Source organism: Bemisia tabaci, chromosome 1, assembly GCF_918797505.1.
Source record: "Bemisia tabaci chromosome 1, PGI_BMITA_v3".
Classification (NCBI taxonomy): Eukaryota; Metazoa; Arthropoda; class Insecta; order Hemiptera; family Aleyrodidae; genus Bemisia; species Bemisia tabaci.
Window position 1 is genome coordinate 89000430 of NC_092793.1, and position 22320 is coordinate 89022749.

The window sequence follows — 22320 nt, forward strand, 5'->3', positions numbered from 1 at the left end:
AAAACGTGAATCTGAACTCCTTCAATTTTCCGTCGCTCTAAACAAATTACACACGCAGCTAGAAGTGCTCGCCGGGATTTATCGACTCCTCTACCTTCAACCGCTGGGCACCGTGAGGAATGCGTTTGCGAACTTGAACGCTATTCGACCGCTCCAGTACGCGGATACTGGAGTTACTTCCCCACCATATTGCCGAGAGCAAATTTCAGAAACTCACTACCTACATTCATTAGAAAATTATTTATCAATAAAGGAAAGGAAATATTGGTCAAAGACCGCAAAAAACGCAAATTTTTGTTCAATGCTCAAAGTTTGCCACCCTCTATAATGCATTACATTTTAATGTGACTAAAAAAGTACGTGTACCTATTGATTTTACAGAAAATATTACCAACTTTAATTTTGAAAATCATCTATGAGTCGGTTCCGCTGGTCACAGAATCGTGTGTTAATGCTCGATTCTTGTAAAATACATAAAAATAATAAGATCTGTCCAAACCGGAACTATGTATGTTCAATGTTAACACCTTTGTGATATCGCCTTATGAAAAGTCACGTTTTTGACGTCATCCACCGCGGTAGTGACACCCTTGGTTTCTTCCTCTTTTGTTCAATCAGTGATGCAGAGCGTGCGACGCGAAACTTCAACGACATTAAACATAAACAAACTAAGGTGAAGTGACTGACCGCCTGATCTCTTCGCGGCGAGTGCGTTATCTCCTTCTCCTGCTCAGAAGATCTTCGAAGTGCGAATTCGTCTGTTTCTTGAGTTCGTTTACGTTTAACGTCGTTGAAGTTTCGCGTCATGCCTTCTGCATCACTGATCGAACGAAAGGGGAAGACATCAAGGGTGTCACTGCCGCGGTGGATGACGTCAAAAACCTGACTATTTAAAGAGCGATATCTCGGTTAGTATTGAACGCAGAAAGTTGGGGCTTAGAAAAATCTTATTACTTTAGCTGATCTACAAGAATCAGGCATCAAAACACGATTCTGTGACCAGCGCAACTGACCCATTAGTTGTAAGCTCAACGCCCGGTGAGTTACAGGCCGTCAACGGTGAACAATCTGTTTTTAGGCCCTTTTCGCCCACTTCGGCAACTTTCCGACACGAGATTTAGGGAGCAAAGTCTAAACGTGAATTTACAATCGAAAATTAAAGAAAAAACGCTAAAAATGGCTATTGGTGATTTTAACGAAACAAAGTTCTTCGTGTTGACTGTATGCCTGGAGTGAGTAGTGAGGCTCTATTTGAATGCTAAAACTTAATTTTGGCTAGATGAAAATTTGGAGATCATTTTTGTCAAGGGATTCATCAATGTGCTATATTTTCAAGTTAATTCAATTAATAATACTAAAAAAAGTCATAATTTTTAAGAGAAGAAGTATATGTATTTTCTATTCGTTTATAGGGACCACCAGGACAGCCAGGACCACCAGGACCTGTCGGTTTGGTAGGATACCCTGGTCAAGAGGGTTTACCAGGGCCCGAAGGTGAAAAAGGAGACACAGGCCCAATGGGGCCCCTTGGACCAAAAGGAGATCGGGTGAGAATAAAAAAAAGTTTTCCATTACTTGTTAATTGTTTCTCTAGAATTTTGTTTTATTTAAAAAAAAAGTGATACGTATCTTGATTGAAAATCGCAATATTGATGAATGCATAAAATGCGAGGCGCAAGTTTCAATCTCAGAGAGAACATCTTATTCGGGTACGTCCCCTAATAGCAATGGCTCCTGAAAAAAGTTCTACAAAAAGTTGTCCACAAAAATGTAAAAAAACTTGTAAATTGTAAGAGTTTGTAAATTTTAAGTAAAAAACCCTTAAAATACTCGTTTTCGGAAACCCTTTTGGGGAATTTTTTAAAGTAAAAAATAATTTTATTTTAATTAAAAGAAAACGTAAAGTTTACGTAAAAACCAATAAACTATATTCTCAATTTTTATAGGCTGCAACTGTTCCTTTTATGCTTTTCTGTTCACCACTTTCTTTCCTCGTTTTTGCCCGCAGGAAGTTAACAAAAAATAATGTAAATTTTACTAAAAATTACTTAAAAAGTTTCTTCAAATTTACTTTTATAAAAAAATCCCCAAAAAGGGTTTCCTAATACGAATATTTCAAGAGTTTTTTTTACCTAATTTTAAAGTGGTCTTAAAGTAAATTTTAAGAGATCTCTTAAAATTTACGAGTTTTTTACACCTTTTCTCAACCACCCACTCACCCACTGCTACTAGGGTCATGAATATGATTATATATTTTTTTTTATGTTGCAATTATTTTAGCCGTAATGTGCATGTTACAAAATGTTAAAAAAAACTAGATACATTGATATTTTAGTTTTTTTAAAAAAATTCCTTACATTTTAACGCTCAAGAATTTTTCTTTAAAAAATTGTCAGAAAGGGTTTCCGAATACGAACATTTTAACAGTTTTTTAAGTGTTTTTGAAAAATGTTTTAAAAGGCCATTACTACTAAGTATTATGCTTTTCGTAAATTCAAATTTCATTTGATATTTTTTGAAAAGTCATTCAATTATATTTTGAATTGTATTTCCATTCCTCAATTGTGTTTTAATTTCAGGGTAAAATGGGTCTTCCAGGATTTCCAGGAATAAACGGCATACCTGGTCAGCCTGGACCAACTGGATTTCCAGGAATTCCAGGATTAGATGGATGCAATGGGACGGACGTAAGTATTCAGTTTTGTCAACGCAATTAAACGTGCTTTTCAGATTACAGCAGCTATCCTTACCAACATAAATCCCTGCTTAGAGTCTACATAGAATCGCACTCCATTGCCGTTGTCGGCAATACAACGCGGATTAAGACACTGCCTCTGACGAATGATTTCCCGGAAATAAATGGCACTAAGAATTTTTTTGTGACGAGGGGGGTACAGAGGGATATTTCATCAAGGAAATTCCGAAGGGGGTATGGGAAGAGGGATGGGAACCGACCAAAATCCTACCACGCACCTAACCATTCAAGGGAGGTCTGGGGGCGCTAGCATAGAGATTTTTACGGGCCTTTCCAAAAAAATTGAAAATTCAATTTACTTGCCACAAAGAGCTTGATGCAAAATCGGCTTTTTTCGCCCCCCCTCTGGAAGTTCTTCAGACTTTGTCTATTGATTACTCATACTTGAGCGCTTCTTTTCCCAAATTTTCAGACTCCCAAAAAATTTTGGGGGGGAGCTAGGGGGGGTGGAAGTCAAAACTTGTGAGCCTCGATATCTCTTGAACAAAGAAAGATATCGAGGTCCGGTTTGGACGAAAAATTTCTAAAATTGCATACTTTAAGATTCTAAAGGTCGAAATCCCGATATCATATTTTTAAGTCAACATATGTGCTTTTTTCCAGTTTTTAGGTCTGGAAAATTTCTTTTAAACGAACAATTTACAAAGATCTCAATTTTTTATTTGAACCAAAACCAGTTTTTTAAATTGTTCGTCTCTTTCCGCATCCAACGAGTGGTCCATTAAGCTGGGGAACCAAACGGTTTCGGAATTATGATCGATTGAAGTTTCCGCTCAACGCGCGCCGACCGATTTTCGCGTGCAAAAAAGTTGGATTTGACTGTTAGTAGATCAGATTGAATGTTCAAACTGAGCAAAATGCTTTATTAGGGACTCTTGAGGGTCGCTGAGTTCAGAAATTACAGATACTTCCAAATAATTTACGTTTTTAAAATTACAGCTTCGGACAGGACCACTGAGCGACCGGTCGGCGCTCAGTGGGCCTCTAAAATAGCGCTGCGGAGCTGTAATTTTAAAAACGTAAATTATTTGGAAGTATCTGTAATTTCTGAACTCAGCGACCCTCAAGAGTCCCTAATAAAGCATTTTGCTCAGTTTGAACATTCAATCTGATCTACTAACAGTCAAATCCGACTTTTTTGCACGCGAAAATCGGTCGGCGCGCGTTGAGCGGAAACTTCAATCGATCATAACTCCGGAACCGTTTGGTTCCCCAGCTTAATGGACCACTCGTTGGATGCGGAAAGAGACGAACAATTTAAAAAACTGGTTTTGGTTCAAATAAAAAATTGAGATCTTTGTAAATTTTTCGTTTAAAAGAAATTTTCCAGACCTAAAAACTGGAAAAAAGCACATATGTTGACTTAAAAATATGATATCGGGATTTCGACCTTTAGAATCTTAAAGTATGCAATTTTAGAAAATTTTTCGTCCAAACCGGACCTCGATATCTTTCTTTGTTCAAGAGATATCGAGGCTCACAAGTTTTGACTTCCACCCCCCCTAGCTCCCCCCCAAAATTTTTTGGGAGTCTGAAAATTTGGGAAAAGAAGCGCTCAAGTATGAGTAATCAATAGACAAAGTCTGAAGAACTTCCAGAGGGGGGGCGAAAAAAGCCGATTTTGCATCAAGCTCTTTGGTCTCCTTTCGCCGAAAAAGTAATTGAAATAACATTTCAATGGCAACAAATATAAGCAGTCGTTTTGTGAAGTTGTTCAACATCCTGAAGGAGGCTCTATGCGTAGAATTCTGGTGGAGGGGGTTCGTTGGCTTCCTTGACCTCCTCTCTAGTTTTGTCCATATTTAGAAAAATATGAGGATAAAAAATCACCCTGAGGAGTTCAATACGCCGCAGAAGACGAATACGCTGTATAAAACCAACCACCTACTCTCCAATGGGAATGGAAGCAAATCTTTACTTTCAATACGGTATTACGATGGTGCTAGTTTTGGTCCGCGTCTTCTAAAAATGTAAAAGCCGAAATATTCCAAGAGTGAAAATGAAGACTGAAAGAAAAACAAAGAAACTGAGTGTGGAGCTGAGAGCAAAACATAGAGATCAATCAGGTGTGCAGGGTGTCCCAGACCATCACCAGGTTTTTTTCTCGGTTGGCTTAGGTTGTAGGTCCTACGAAGTCAAACACCGTGGGATTTAATATATAATGAACCACAAGTATAATCAACATCTCAAAGTCTCTCCCATCTAGCGCCCCTTGAGGTAAAAGGGAGGGTCAAGATCCTAAAAATCAGGTTTCAAGACCAAAGTACGATTCAACTGCATTAAAGCCAAATACACTTTCTCTGAAGAGGGAGGCAGTAATGCGGCACTTATCTCCATACTTTCTCTTTAGCTGCAAAATGGACGTAGATTCTCCGTAAAAAGATGGTACCCCAAGTAATTGACCCAAAGTAATCTATATTATACAGCTACAAGCAAAATCTTGGAAGCACTATTTCTGACAAACTGCCGGACCGATAAGGATGATTTTCACATGTATGTCATCTTCAGTAAAAGTAGATGTGCAAAAAATTATGAAACCCCGAACTTTTAATGTTGTAGAGCTTTTAAAGCTCATGTCACTTAAGTCCAATGTTAATAGCGTGAGAGATACTATGTCGTTTCCGCTAAAAACGTCAAGGTGTGGGATTCTACCTGAGTGACTCGAATAAACAATAAAACAATGGAAAAGCTCGTGAAGGGCTCCTCATTCGAAGAGTTGAGGAACGGTGCATCGCTCAGGGTTCAATGTTCAAGGTCCAAAGTATAAGGTTTAACTCATAATTTTTCCTGCATTCTTCCGGCTTCGATTTGTGGTATCGGTCAATTTACTTGATTGCTGAATTTAATCTATTAACATTTACAGCAGATAAACAGCAGATACAAAGTGAGAAGGCAGGCGCTGCGTCGCGTCGGGACGGACCAAATAGTATTAACTCTTAACGGTCGAAATCCGATTTTTTTTTTTAATTAAGTATTTAAAAATAACATAATAAATGGAAATTTCTCCAGTAAGTGGACTGTGAAATTATGTACATCCGGCTATTCCTCATCATTTACAAATCCGAGTGTTACGTCAAAAATTTTGAAATCGATGCAGCTCGAACACAAAATGGTGTATTAAAATGGAAGAACATTTTTGCCTATACATATGCGTATAAGGCCCGCGAAGCGGGCCTGCGGGCGCGACGCGCCCTCCCGGGGGTTGGGCCGCGTAGCAGTCAGGGGGCAGGGCCCCCTAGTTCAAATATAAGGACTCCGAAGTCCCAGTAGGCCCCCCCTCCCCCTTGGGCGGGCGATTAAACGGGGAGCTCAATTTTAAAAGTCGGTCTCCCTTACGAATCGCAAATTAATTGCTACCAAATAATTGAAGAGTATAACATACTAGCCGTTCTGGACGCGCTTTGCGCGTCCGTCACGGCCAGCCAAGGGGCTACGGCCCCTGGACCCCCGATCACTCCCTACGCGAGTGACATTCGGCTCGCTCCGCGAGCCATTTTTCTCAGTGATTGGACATTTGATCACTAATATGTATACATTTCGGAGACTCTGGAGGATAACATGATTTCGTCACAGAACCTTGTTGCCGCAGCGTGCTATCATTTGCACATGAATAGATGTGTGGAGATGAAGCGATGATGGGAATCGATCATTTCTTCAAAAAGGCATTTGACTGGAAAGTCATCCTATCGGGTGGCGGAAAAAGACAATCCATGGACTTCATCCGCGATTTGACTTGCTGAAGTAGCAAAAGTTCATCTTCACCTCTTAAGAAGATTATCGGTGGCGTAGGGGTCTAAAAACTGCTCAACGATAGTATAGTTCGAGTTCCGAATCGCAATGAGCCCACTCGTGTTTTTTTCTTATGCTTTCATCGCATATAAATTTCTTTGATGTTTTTGTTTTATTCTCTCTGATTGCATATTAGTAATCATATCCTCATTTCATTTCCTTTCCCTTTCCTTTTTCCCTTTCTGTAGCATCTGCGTCCATTTACAATTATTATTTTAAAATAGCTTTCCCCTAGTATACAATTGATGCTTCAAACGGAATCGATTGTTTTAATGACATTTCCGGCTAAATCATGGGTTTTCCCAGGACGGCAGCCTCTCGTCCCTTCCGGACTCTATTGTTGCCAGAAAAGTTGCTTTTTTAGCGCTTTTCCCAATTCAAATCCATGTAAAATACTCACATTTATCGCACAGTCTGGCAACCTCTCGAGTGAAATAGAAAAATGTGGAATCGCCTGAATCCTTCGAAGTTTATTTTAATGATTTATTTAATTTACTAGCGACCCTTACGTGTTTCGCACGTAGCAGTTTATGCAGACTGAATGACAGGAGAAAAAATACGGTGATTTTCGGATTCAGCTGCCAAAATTACACAATAGCCATTTATCGCATGCTTATTCAAGTTTCCTATCTGTTCCTGACATCAATATTTTTTTGGACCAGTGCTCCTTTCCGCCTTTTGTAAAGCCATGTAAAACTCATCCGATTGTTATGCGTCGGAGAAGAGAGGAAAATTGTATTTCTCACACAACAAGTGGAGTTATTCCCACTCAATTCTTGACGCTGCAGCCGAAAATGATCCTCGTTCTCTTCTAAAACCTTCGGAAAAATCAATATCCCAAAAAGAGGGGATTTATTTGAGCTAAAAAATCTATTTTTCAAAAATTTGGTAGATTTTAGACGAAAAATAAGATCATTTTCGGATTAAGAGGCAAAACTTGAATGAGAATCAACCACTCATATCTGAGAAAAATGTTTTTCTTATGTCCTTTCCGGCGCACAACAACCGGATGAGTTATACATGGTGTTATATGGGCGAATAGGAGCACTGGTCCGCAAAAACCTCGATATTAGTATTAGGAAAGAAACTTTAATGGGCATGGAATACTAAATTCCCTATGAGATTTTGGCTGCTGAATCCGAACACCGATTTAGCTTTTTTCCATCATGCGCAGATTTTCCGGAACACTGATACTTCTCTGGAAAAGCTAGATTTGTAGGGAAAATTACTTTTTTTGCGGAGAACATTGACGTAATACCTAACCCAAAAAAACAGACGTGATGTTCGATATCAGCGTTCATAAATCTATCCGAGGTGGGTTGAACAATTTCAAACAAATCTAAAAAAATTAAAAGTGGACCATTGCTCCCAGTAAGTATGTATCTCGTTAATAACTCGATCACTTGCGCTATTTTTGTGCTAAGTACATTGAAGAATATTTGGAATGTATAAATTGTCGCTCGCGAAATTTTCTTGTATGCTTCCCATTTTATCAGTGATTGATGCTTTTGATCAGCAAACTGAAAAGACAACATTGCAAAACAAAGATTCCTCGGATCGAGGAGTGGAATAGGATAGTGAAATATTTACGATGGACCGTTTGATGGAGGCTTGAAGCAAGAGGCTTGGTGTTACTGAGTGCAAGAATGCAAAAGCCTAGGACACCGTGTGCCTCGCGGTAGGCCCTACACCAATAAATTACAAATTCTCAACCCCAGCACGCACCCTTGGTGAACGCGCGATGCGTGAAATATTCCTTCTGTAATGTAGGCGCTAACATGCGTTTTACGGTATCTGGACTGTGTTTGACGCGATTATTTAAACTCGCGGAATTAGCGTTTCTCAACTGATGATTTGATTTTTTTTTATGATTTTGAGGTTTTTGTGCACTGATATGGATAATTTTTCTTCAATATAAAAAAAATAAAACATGAAAATCAAATTATTTTTCTCTCTAAACGTCTTTTACCTAACACCTATTAGGTCTATATGTTTCCCGTAAAAATAGGAATTTTCCCTACAAATCTAGCTTTTCCAGAGAAGTACCTATCAGTGTTCCGGAAAATCTGTGCATGATGGAAAGAAGTTAAATCCATGTTCGGATTCAGCAGCCAAAATCCCATAGGGAATTTAGTATTGCATGCCTATTACAGTTTCTTTGCACCGCCCGACGCGGGATGGAGGGCAGAACCTCCGCTCAAAACGCGGCTCCAATCGGCCTGGCAGGAAGGAAGCCAGGCTGATTTTCCCGAAAACCGTCGGAGGATACTTTTGGTGAATATTATTGCAATCGCGGTCAATTTTAGTGAACGTAGCTGGGAACATTTTAATTTATTTTGGGGAGTAATTGCAATCGCACAGTGTAAGTAATAGCGACTGCTGAAACTTCAGATTGCAGGACTCAGCGTTTGATTTCAATTTTTTTTTTTTTTTTTTTTTTTTTTTTTTTTTTTTTTTTTTTTTTTGGCAATGCAACGCTAGAACATACAAACGATGAAAAAAATTAGAATGGACCACTAGACAAGGTACGAATTTCAGCATTCTGATACATGTTTCTTAATTAAAATTTCACGTAAAACACGATACGCACAACGAAAATTATCGAAATCAACTCCTCACGAAGACATTTAATGATTCTTGATGCGTGAATTCAAACCACCCGCTCATGAAAACTCAATGCTCTACGTGATTCACATCGCGCGCTAAACGTTATCATGACAGTCTCTGCGCGATGTAAATATCTGGCAACCTCAATCTTGACGCTATGGCTCAGCTATAGCAAATTGCCTATAGTTCGATCAACACATGGTGGGAAATGAATATTGCTCGATTAAGAAACTTGCTGAGACCGTTGTCGTGCGCGATTTGACTCACGTAGAGCTTTGAGTTTCTTGTGAGCGGGCAGTTCAAATTCCTCGTAACCAATGTGAAATGAAAAGGTTAATATCTTCGTTAGGAGTTGGTTTCAGTAATTTTCGTTGCGCGAATCGTGTTCTACGTGAATTTTGGTTGAGAAACATGTATCGGAATGCTTTAATTCGTACCTTGTCTAGTGATCCATTCAAGAATATTGGCCATGTTCCGCGATTGAGCAATTCAAATCTTCCTTCTCTTCTCTTCTTACGAATGAAATTATTGAACTGCCGCAGTTACCCTCTCCCCGGCCGCTACGCTTCCCACACCAGAGTTTGAAAATGATAAGTAAAAAAAAAAAGATGCGTGGCTGCCGAATTCAGGTTTCCCGACGAACTGAGCTCAAAACAATCCCGCCGAGGAGCGAGATCTTGCGACACCGCGCGCTCGAGCCGTGCGCAGTCATATGAGTGTAGCATAACCATGGCAACAGCGATCCGGCCTTCCGTCTCCAAAATCCGCATGACCCACTGAGAAACTGGGTCGGCACCGGTACCCTCGGGGGGCTCCCGCGGCTCCCCCGTTGCGGACCCCCGGGGGGCGTTTGCACCGCCCAACGCGGGACGAAGGGCAGAACCTCCGGTCCAAACGCGGCTCCGATCGGCCCAACAGGAAGAGAGCCAGACCGATTTTTCCGAAAACCGTCGGGGAGCACCAGCGCACCCCCGGAAGAAGGGATCGCTAAATCCAACCTGACCGAACGTCGCCGACCCGCAGACGGAACCGGGAGCCTGGGGGACGAACGGGAAGATAAAAAGTGGGGTACTCCGTGCGGGGGTCGTAAAAAACGGCCTTCGGGGCGCAGCGCCCCTCCGGGGAGGTCGGAGTCGGTAATTCTCGGAACTTAAGCTCCAGCCGCCCGGGGGCACCCGCGTGCCGAATCCCGAGCCGAAAGGACGAACGGGGCGGGAACGGCGGCGGTTTTCCCGAAAAAACCCTTAGGGGCTGCAGCAACCCCCCGGAAGGTCGGACCGGAAAACCCGGCGGGGGGACCGGAGACCCGGCCGCAAGGGTCCCGCCGGTGGATCCTCAGGGGCGTAAGACACCGGGGGGGGGGGGGGGCGCGGGACGGGGCTTAGAATCTCAAGGTCACGGCGGACCATCTACAGTTTTACGGATTAGGGCACCAGCGCCCCCCGGATGGAGAGATCGCGAAATCCGACCTTATCGAACGTCGCCGACCCGGAGCCGACCTCCAGACGAAACTGGGAGCCCGGAGGACGAGCGGGAAGGTAACAAGTGGGGCACTTCACGCGGGGGTGGAAAAAACGGCCTTTCGGGGCGCAGCGCCCCTCCGGGCAGGCCGGGGACCAGCGATTCTTTGGACTTAAGCTCCGGCCACCCGAGTGCATCCGCGTGCCGAATCCCGAGCCGGAAGGACGAACGTGGCGCGAGGGGTGACGGTTTTCCCAAAAAAACTCTTAGGGGCTGCAGCAACCCCCCGGAGGATCGGACCGGAAAACCCGGCGGGGGGGCCGGAGACCCGGCCGCAGGGGTCCCGCCGATCGATCCTCAGGGGCGTGGGACACAGGGGGGCCGCGGGACGGGGTCGGGAAGTTCGAGGTCACGGCGGACCGCTTATAATTTTATTTATTAGATTTACCATTTTTACCCATAGGAGTTTAAATTGACCCACCCATCGCTCATAATTGGACCTTTCTTCAGAGGAAGGCGATGCTCCCTCCAAAAATGTATATTTGGTCGCAAACATGACGTACCTAAATACTCCAAAAAATGTTTGGCATCCTAGAAAATTGACACCATAGAAGGTCAGGGGAGCTCTGAGACTTTGAAATTCTAGTTTTTTTGTGTCAATTACCAATGATATCATCATTTTCCCCGGAGTAGCTATGTCAATTTTGCGACCCAGGAGCAATTTTTGGAGAGGGCACCGTCTCCCTATTTAGGGAGATACTTTTGGGCGTTTGGTGGGTCAACTTGAATTTATGGGGGTCAATTAAGGTTTCAAGTTGTGCCCTCCCGTTAGGAAGCATTCAATTTGCGATTTGGAAGGGAGCAACGACTTTAAAATTGAGCCCTCCCTCCTCCCCACGTTTACTCTCCAAGGGGAGCCAGAGGAGCTTAGACCCTGATATTCGATTGCGATTGCTCTCTGCGGAACAAGTAGGTATTTCACAATTCTGTGTCGGTTACGTAACCGACACAAATTGGCAATGCCGCTATGTTTGTTCGGGACCTCTAGCAGTCTCGCCAAAGGAGCTGATTGCTGATACCTGCCTGATTTAATGAGCTGCTTGTTAAGCATTGTAACAATTGGCACTATAAATCAAAATAGTTCGTGCAAAAGCTGGAAAAAGGAAGTTCAATACCTACCATTAAAATGAAACAATGAAATTTGGTTAAAATTAGTGTACCTGTTTTTATTTTTTGTGTGTTGCACAGTTTTGCTATTCCGGTTATTGCAAAATTACACATTATTAACAACGACATTAACATTTTAAAGGAACTGTGGCAAAATCTGCTCGTTACACCAAAATGAATGTAATATCTATATGAAAAATATATTTCAGGGCTTAAAAAAATGATTTAATACACCTAACATACTTCAACACTCCAGCTATGTACTGATATGTGATTTGCCACTAAAGTCAAACGTTTTATTTTAATTCCAATTCTAGGGGGCACCTGGATTGCCAGGACAACCTGGCCAACCTGGTCCTCGCGGATATCCTGGTTTGGGCGGAGTGAAGGGAGAGAAAGGAGAGCCAGCGATTCCCGGTCTTTATGACAAAGGACAAAAAGGAGAACCTGGATTGGATGGAGTTCAGGGTCCGCCAGGCACTCCCGGTATTGACGGACCTCAGGGACCAACAGGCCCCAAAGGAGATCAAGGAATATCAGTAAGTATATCAGGTAAATTTTTTATTAGAGCCCGAGTTTTTACGAGACGCCACAAATACCATAATTTTTCAACGGAAGGTAGCAATTTATGATGTAAAGTTTAGATTGTCATATACCCATTCACTGGATGAAAATTGTTGAGGTTTTGCATTATTGTCGGAGCAATCATTGCCAATTCGATAGCGGGAATGTTTTCTCACTGTTAAAGTCAATAATATGTCAATGGTGCTATTCCACACCAAGGAATACCACAGGATTCGCAATGGGTCGGTTGCGCTGGTCACAGAATCGTGTTTTGATGCTAGATTCTTGTAGATCAGTTAGAAAAAATAAGATCCGACCAAACATCAACTTGCTACGTTCAATATGTATTAACAAATATATCGCGCTTTGAAGAATTCGGTTTGTGACGTCATCCACCGCGGAAGTGACACCATTGGTTTCTTCCACCTTAGATTCGTCAATTAGAGAGATATAGGTACATTTGCATTGGTTATATTCAACGTGAAACTCGGAAGAAATAAATAGGTACCTAAGTGGAAGAGACCAAGGGTGTCTCAACCGCGGCGGATGATGTCATTTACCTACCTAAACTGAATATTTCAAAACACGACAATTCGGTTAATATTGAACGTAGGAGGTTGCCGTTTGGACGGATCTTATTATTTATAGCTGATCTACAATAATCAAGCATCAAAACACGAGTCTATGACCAGCGCAGCTGACCCAACGTCTCATTCTGTCCGCAGTACATGGACACCACGAACAAAAAATGTTAATTATAGCAAGTTCAAACATATCCACGTTCGCGGGTCCCACGAACACCAATTTTAATTTGAATCTTGCGTTGCATTGCATGGAACTATCTGCTCTTTTGAAGATTTTAAAATTTCAAGTTTGAAAGTGAAAAGTCCACCTCAAAAGTTGTAAGTTACGAGCACAATGAATAGAGAGAAAAACAACCCTTTTCATACGAAAAAAAGATAGAAGGTCGCGGTTTGTGGCATTCTTCATCATTCAAAAGGGGAAATTTTTCGATGGGGGGATTTTTCTTGGTGGACCCCCCTGGGGGCCCCAGGGGGGGCAACTTTTAAAATTCAAAAAGCAACCCCCATTTTTTTAGACATGGTTAGAAAGAACTTGAAAGGACAAGGAGAATGGCGAAAAAAAAATTAAAATCGGTTCACTCGCTCAAAAGTTATAGCCGGTCAAAATTTTAAATTGACCACTTTTCAAAAAATCGCCGTTGAGCTCCAAATTATCGAAAAAACAAAAACAAACCAGGAATGAAAAGTTTGAAAAGTGCCCTTTAGGAAAAGGAAAAACAACTGACGTTGTCACAAGTTCGGATGGCATTGTTGCAAAATAAAATTTTGGAAAATTCAACGTGGCAGCAAAGAACCCCGCACAGAGCATGGAGTCAGCGGCTCTCGATGAAAGTCGATGAAACTTTAATAGATTGATATAAAGTTCAAAATTAAGGGAAAGCCAAAAAATTAGCTCACTTTTGCGAGTAGAAGCCGAGATATTCGCGATTGAACCCGGACTATTTTCTATCATGCCGTAGCATGGCGGAAGAATTCCGAGTCCCCTCTTCTCTCGTTGTTCGGCGTTCTCGATCAGACCTCACGTCACTCACGTGAAGATAGGTGCTTATGCGCTCGGCCGGTGCGAATGCCGTACTCCCTCCCTCTCCCCGCATCGGTCAATTCTGTTTCAGCAACTACATTTCAGATTAAACCGGCACGGGAGGGGTGCGAGAAGCAGGGAACTCCATTTCGCACAGCCCGAACGGAGCGTCCTAATAAACGGAGTGAGTGTAAACAATGCGACATCGTAGTTACCTGGTGGGGAGAGGGGGTTTCCTGGCCGAAGTGCTCAAGCAAGGTAAGGCGACACGGAGAATTTACCTCCGCCGCACAGAAAATAGTCCGGGTTCAATCGCGAATATCTCGGCTTCTACTCGCAAAAGTGAGCTAATTTTTTGGCTTTCCCTTAATTTTGAACTTTATATCAATCTATTAAAGTTTCATCGACTTTCATCGAGAGCCGCTGACTCCATGCTCTGTGCGGGGTTCTTTGAGGAAACGCGAAAAACGAAAATTCCAGAAACTGTTATCTTTCAAATATCCTCTAGTTTAAGGAAATCCAAGGTATCAACTTTAATTCCTTTATTTGGCCAAGTAAGAGCAATAATTTGCTGACTTTAAAGTTGTCAAGCGGGGTGCCTTCAATCGTTGGAGTATGCAACATCACAGGATTAAGTGTGCTGTCAAAAAATGAAGCCGATGTGAAAAAACGCTCCTCCTTTGGGATGCTTCAGTAATTTTCACGGTCCTCCTCCTCAAATTTAACGATAAAAAGAAAAATTGAGCAATTTCCTCCCATAAACTTGGCGAGCCAAAAAAACATGGTTTATCCTGATGGGGTAGGGGCGGTTGACATTTTTGACATTTCTCTCTCTCTGAAAATTAAAAATCCAAGAATAATTTTAATTCTGTAACTCCTGGCACTCCTAATTGGCAAGGAGGATATCTGCTGCGCTTTCAATTCCGAAAACGCCGTTCTACTCTTGATTATTATCTGAGTTGAGATTATCTTATTGACAGTCTCAAACTCACGATTTGAGGCACCGATCTTTTAGGTAACATCTGATGCACTACCTGATCGGTAACATTGTTCACGAAGCTGAAATCAGTATGCTAAGTTCCCTTGATCATACTGCATTCTTATTTAGTTTGCAATTATCAGATTATTCTCGATTTACAGTAAAACTACTGTTTCCACTTTCCACCGGATTTTTGTTTGTTTTAAACTAAGTATTTAGTCATTTGACAAATGAAGTTGTAAATCAGTAGGATGCTTCAGAAATTTTCAAGTTCCTCCTCCAAAGCAGCAAAAGTAAGCACTATTAAATAAAATCGGTTAATATTTTATCCTCAAATTTGCTGCCACGTTGAATTTTCCAAAATTTTATTTTGCAACAATGCCATCCGAACTTGTGACAACGTCAGTTGTTTTTCCTTTTTCTAAAGGGCACTTTTCAAACTTTTCATTCCTGGTTTGTTTTTGTTTTTTCGATAATTTGGAGCTCAACGGCGATTTTTTGAAAAGTGGTCAATTTAAAATTTTGACCGGCTATAACTTTTGAGCGAGTGAACCGATTTTAATTTTTTTTTCGCCATTCTCCTTGTCCTTTCAAGTTCTTTCTAACCATGTCTAAAAAAATGGGGGTTGCTTTTTGAATTTTAAAAGTTGCCCCCCCTGGGGCCCCCAGGGGGGTCCACCAAGAAAAATCCCCCCATCGAAAAATTTCCCCTTTTGAATGATGAAGAATGCCACAAACCGCGACCTTCTATCTTTTTTTGTTCCAAAATTATACACACTTTTCAGTTACTTTACGGACACCCGGTATAGAATTGCAAACTTCAATGCAAAAAAAAAAAAAAAAAATCAGCATAGCCCAGGGAATTTTTGCTAAAAAAGTTTCGCCTCTGCATGGTTTTGATTTGCTGCATTTATCGTATACGGTTGCACAATCTTGGCAACGTATCAATGCACTTACCACCTTATGATTTTCAAGGTCTCAATTTTGGTTCTCTTTCAAAAGTAAAATACCTTTTTAATAGGTTTCCATATACCTATTAAATAGCTATTCAGATACCTATTTTTAAGCTATAGAGAAAACTATAAAATACGGTATTTATAGTTGAAAAAAGGACACTATATAGGGTATTTAGATAGGATATTTTATATCTATTTTCAGCTATTTTATACCCTATTTTATAGCTATTTGGATACATATTAAATTGCTATTTCGATAAGTATTAAAAATAATATTTTGGCTACTAGGGTGTCAACATAACCTCAGAACCAGACCTTGAAAAAAAGTGGCAAAACAAGCGTGATAACATCCCATGCAAGTGGATCACGAATTAAAGAAAATGTTTTTTTTTATGTTATCACATTTTGACATCATAAGTTACCTTGCTCATCACCAAAAATGATGAAATTTGCTCGATATTTAGGTGGTTTAAAAAATATTATTTTCCAAAAAAACGAGCGGTTGGGAGTCTCAGTATGAGAAGGGACAACATACATTTCAGGCCGGGGGGGGGGGGGGGGCTTTCTTTGACATTTTCCGCCTCTTATCACATCCCTTGGAATACTTATACATATGTACTTATTTCATATTCTGAGACTTTTGAATACTGCCCAGATTTAATGGAGGAATTTATCTTTCAGATCTCACAAAATGGTCAGGGCGTATAGGACAATTGTCACCTCTTTGCGACTTATTATTTAGTTTTTGTTAATTAAAGACATGTTTTTCCATTTCAGATTCGAATTTTACTTTTTTTAAAAACTCAGGTAGTGTCTCCATTTACTCTCCGGTTAGCAGAATGGGGATAACACCTTATTTTCATTGAAATTTGCTGGTGTCCCTATTTACCTCAGTGGAGGATGAATAGGGACAGTAGGTAAAAAAAAAAAAAAAAAAAAAAAAAAAAAAAAAAAAAAAATTAAACCGTTAAAATTTTCGTATCATTATGATTTTGGGAGAAAGTAAAGAACTTGAAAGGTCACAACTTCCTGTTTAAAAAACGGAATTCTCAAAATCAGTACGCCACAGACGTGCATTTGTATAAAAAACTGTCTCCATTCACCCCAGATTACGGTTTTCATAAATCATTTAAAACTGTTTGTACGCATGACTTTCGATGAGGACTTACAATTTTTGAGAGAGACTTTTAACTTTCAAACTTGAACTTATAAACACGTTAAACCTGTAGGAAGTTAGGTGAATGCAGTGCCAAATTTATTCAGTAATTTAAGATGAAATTGGTGTTCGTGGTACCTAGAAACGTGGATGGAGTGAATATATTATATCAAGATTTTTTTGCATGGTGTCCATGGACTGTGGACAGAATGATGCTTAATTCTAATTCCAATTTAGTTGCCCCAAGTAAAGTGATCCGAGACACACGGTAGTGATGGTACTCGTTTTCACTAAGCCAAACTTGTAATTTTAAAAGAAGCCCAAAAACCCAACCGTTAAATGGTGACAGGTGGCGATACTACACAATAATCGCACCAATTTTTTTTTGAAATTTTGAAAATAATTCCAACTACATATGTAGCGATGGGTGCCCCTTACTGGCTTTTACGGATTTTTGACTTGCCGTTTAAGCGTTCCACCAGTCTCTATGATCGTGAAAAAAGTTGCGTCATGAAAAACAATATGCAAGAGATTATTATCGGCTGAAAATTATATACAGGGTTATCCAAAAGTCACTGACCACCCCTGTAACTTTTTTCCAAATTGAGATAGAAGTTTGAAACTTTGGGAATGATCCTCGGTCTAAGGTAGCAACTTTTTGGTCCCCTCAAAATTTTGAGGGGCGGCCTCCCTTAAGGGGGGCGGGGGCTAACTTTTTTTTTTCAAATGGCAACCCCCCCTTTGTGATACCTCATTCGAAAGATAATGAAAAAAGAAAATTTTTGGCGCAAACCGCAGGTCAAAATGTTCATTTTTGACAAAATGGCGGCCGGTCAAAGTTCAAAATGGCGGAAATTTGGCATCTCTGTTGTTTATAGACGGATTGGTGTGAAACTCGGAATCGTAGGGTTTTTCGGGATGAGAAAGACGATTCTGGCATTGGTTTTCCAGAAAAGTCAGTCCTTTTCAAAATGGCGGCCTCGAGCGGGAAGTGAATATTTGGGCTGCATATCGTTGGATTTGCATGAAACTTGGTATCTGGGGGTATTTTGGCACAAAAAGAACGAATCTTTCATTGGATATTTGAAATTTTGAGAAATTCCAAAATAGCGGCGGAAAAATTGCGATAAATCAGTTTTACGGCTCTTTACCGGTGGATTTGCATGAAATTCGATATCCTGGCGGTTTTTGGCTGGATAAAAAGGAATCTTTCATTAGATTCTTGAAATATCAAATAATTTCATGCTAATCCATCGGTAAGAGCCGTAAAACTGATTTACCGCAATTTTTCCGCCGCCATTTTGGAATTTGTCAAAATTTCAGATATCCAATGAAAGATTCGTTCTTTTCGTGCCGAAATACCCACAGATACCAAGTCTCATGCAAATCCAACGATATCCAGCCCAAATATCCACTCCCGCTCGAGGCCGCCATTTTGACCGCTGCCATTTTGAAAATGACTGACTTTTCTGGAAAACCAATGCCAGAATCGTTTTTCTCATCCCGAAAAACCCTACGATTCCGAGTTTCACACCAATCCGTCTATAAACAACAGAGATGCCAAATTTTCGCCATTTTGAACTTTGACCGGCCGCCATTTTGTCAAAAATGAACATTTTGACCTGCGGTTTGCGCCAAAAATTTTCTTTTTTCATTATCTTTCGAATGAGATATCACAAAGGGGGGGGGTTGCCATTTGAAAAAAAAAAGTTAGCCCCCGCCCCCCTTAAGGGAGGCCGCCCCCCAAAATTTTGAGGGGACCAAAAAGTTGCTACCTTAGACCGAGGATCATTCCCAAAGTTTCAAACTTCTATCTCAATTTGGAAAAAAGTTACAGGGGTGGTCAGTGACTTTTGGATAACCCTGTATGTATATAGGTCAGCATACATATGGCGAATTATCTACAATGTTTCATACAGGTATAATATTATCTCTCTGTGTATTAGGTATCGTTATTTTATTTATTTTCAGGGATCTAGAGGTTTGATTGGTTTGAAAGGGGAAAAAGGAAATATGGGCGTAGGATACGATGGTCCAAAAGGAGAGAAAGGGAAGAAAGGAGAGCCTGGCCCTGCGGGCCTGCCAGGGAGGTATGGGTCGCAGCTTTCACCAAAAGGAACTGATATCGGGCCAGTGGGAGATCCAGGTGAAAAAGGAGATGCGGTAAGAAATTATGTTCTTTTACTTTTCCTGCTGTTGCTACTGAGATAAACATAAATACCTTAGATAAACGGATTTGCGAGTATGATGGATGAGGCATTTTTTACTTCAACGAACTCCTTGTTAGAGTGTTTCTGCGAAATCGTTCCTGTCATACAGTGAATTCAGTCAGTTGGACATAAGTAAGCACAGTTCACACACACACACACACACACGGTACAGTTCACACACACACACACACACGGTACAGTTCACACACACACACACACCCTCACACTCACACACACACCGCACCGCTCAGCACAGTTCAGCACAGCACACAGCACAGCTCAGCACAGTTTCAGTCAGTGTGTTGTACATAATGTGGAATCTTAAAAGCTTTCATCATCCTTAAGACAAGACGTGGAGGTTTGAAAGGGCTTTCATTAATTTTCTTGTAAAATGACCTTCAATTAAACAAATCCGTCCGGTAGTAGCCATAGGCCAATTTCAAACACTCCGATAAGGAGTGTTAAAAATTACTTCTCAGGGAGCCTTTTGTATTATAAAAGTAAAATTTAAGTCCGGCTGAATTTACGTAAAAATTATTTTTAAAAAAAATTACCTAGGTACCTATACCCTCTACTTTACGAGTTTTTTTTTACATTTTTCTCAATTACTTTTAGTCTTGAAAAACTACAGTAGACCTGTTAAGAGTTTCTTACTTTTATTTTGCCTCTCATGCCTTAATTTTACGTAAGGAAGTACCGACTAAAACAGGATTTGCTGAAACGGAACATTTAAATTTTTTTTTTTTTTTTTTTTTTTTTTTTTTATTTTTTTTATTTTTAAGTTTTTGTTTTTCTAAACTATGGAACGGCTTCCGTAACCCTAAAAAAAAAAAAAAATTCCAAAAAAAAAAGTATACATATTTTTTTTTCGTGAAAAAAAAATAAAAAAATAAAAAAAAAATAATGAAATAAAAAAATAAAAAAAAATAAAAAAATAAAAAAAATAAAAAAAATAAAAAAAATTAAAAAAAATAAATAAAAAAAATAAAAAAATAATAAAATAAAAAAAATAAAAAAAAAATAAAAAAATAAAAAAAAATTAAAAAAAATAAAAAAAATAAAAAAAATTAAAAAAAATAAATAAAAAAAATAAAAAAATAAAATAAAAAAAATAAAAAAATAAAATAAAAAAAAATAAAAAAATAAAATAAAAAAAAATAAAAAAATAAAATAAAAAAAAATAAAAAATAAAATAAAAAAAATAAAAAAATAAAATAAAAAAAAATAAAAAAATAAAATAAAAAAAAATATCTTAGGACTAAGTCGAATAACGGCTGGTCTTGCTGGGGGACTCCAGCGGCCGATGCCCGTTGATTCGGACTGATGAGTGTTGAAGACCGCTGCGCGGCAAGCCGGGCATATTCAAATATTTCCCGCGCAATTCCAACTGAACCTGCTCCTACCTCCTTAAACACCCCTTCAATTAAAGGCAGAGTTCTGATCTGCGGTCCTCCCTTATTTCAAATAGCCCAAGAGTTTCATATAAATATACAGAGTGGTGCACAAGTCAAGGGTTTGTCGCACCCGTTCCTTTCCTCGAGCAATAACGGGATCCCACTGAATCCCGCTAAGCGGTAACTCGAACTCAATTTCGAATTTATAAAAGGGATAAACAACTTTTCCTTGCCCTTCCCCCCTCCCTATTCCCGCTCTCGCGCAATTAAATACGGATGTTCCCTGAATAGGTAAGCTGCATCCGCACTTTTCTGAAGTAAAGTACCTGTATAGCGAGAGTATGGACAGATGTGAAACTCCGAAAATCCATCAGGCCTTCACCGATGCTTCTGCGAATAAAGTTAGGGCCCAGAAATGCAGCCAACCTATGAATTTCAATTATCCAGAGCACTTTACTAATACAATTGTTACGAACCATCGTTTGCGCGAGGGCGGGAGTTGGGAGGGGGGATGGGCAAGGAAAATTTGTTTATCCCTTTTATAAATTCGAATTTGAGTTCGAGTTACCGCTTAGCGGGATTCAGTGGGATCCCGTTATTGCTCGAGGAAAGGAACGGGTGCGACAAACCCTTGACTTGTGCACCACTCTGTATATTTATATGAAACTCTTGGGCTATTTGAAATAAGGGAGGACCGCAGATCGGAACTCCGCCTTTAATTGAAGGGGTGTTTAAGGAGGTAGGAGCAGGTTCAGTTGGAATTGCGCGGGAAATATTTGAATATGCCCGGCTTGCCGCGCATCGGTCTTCAACACTCATCAGTCCGAATCAACGGGCATCGGCCGCTGGAGTCCCCCAGCAACACCAGCCGTTATTCGACCTAGTCCTAAGATATATTTTTTTTTTATTTTTTATTTTTTTTTATTTTATTTTTTTTTTTATTTTATTTTTTTTTATTTTTTTTATTTTTTTTATTTTTTTATTTTTTTAAATTTTTTTTATTTTTTTATTTTTTTTATTTTTTTATTTTTTTATTTTTTTTATTTTTTTTTATTTTTTTATTTTTTTTAATTTTTTTTATTTTTTTATTTTTTTTTATTTTTTTATTTTATTATTTTTTTTATTTTTTTATTTTTTTTTCACGAAAAAAAAATATGTATATACTTTTTTTTTTTTGGAATTTTTTTTTTTTTTAGGGTAACGGAAGCCGTTCCGTACTAAACCCACGGGTTTTTGTAAGTTTTTTTAAATTGTATCTGTTGGTATAATGATAGATGTAAAATGAGACGACATAGATATCAAATGATGAGTCTCATTTCATGTCCAACCTCTCCCAAAAAGGTTTGTTCTACACCGTCGAGCCAGAAAACACGCTAAGAAACGGCGGAATTTGAACGCTTCGAGCGAAGAATTTTGGTTTGATCAAAGTCAATAGACCCAGGTTCGTCCGTTAGGAAAGTTGAGTGTGATAATCTTTGTAAATCGGCAACGAAGGTCTATCCACGTTTCAAAACATTTCCCCGATTTGCTCGTCTCACTCTGCTACATTCCTCCTGATCCGCTTAATTGTTCTTAAGCTGATTGCGGCAATGGGGGGGGGGGGCTATGAAACGGAGCAGCGACAATCAGGGAAACGTTTGGAAAGTAGTGAAACAGCTAATCGGATCGTCGCCAGAT

The 22320-nt window shown here is 39.9% G+C and overlaps 1 protein-coding gene across 2 annotated transcripts in view; it reads left to right on the top strand.

The window, feature by feature from the left end:
- Nucleotides 1-22320, top strand: part of LOC109035774 (Collagen type IV alpha 1) — a 172616-nt gene that overhangs the window by 23203 nt on the left and 127093 nt on the right. For both annotated transcript variants that reach the window (XM_019049520.2, XM_072306422.1), the window contains exons 4-7: nt 1413-1547; nt 2580-2687; nt 12097-12318; nt 19011-19202. In XM_019049520.2, the coding sequence (XP_018905065.2) occupies nt 1413-1547; nt 2580-2687; nt 12097-12318; nt 19011-19202 (657 nt within the window). The remainder of the gene's footprint in view (nt 1-1412; nt 1548-2579; nt 2688-12096; nt 12319-19010; nt 19203-22320) is intronic.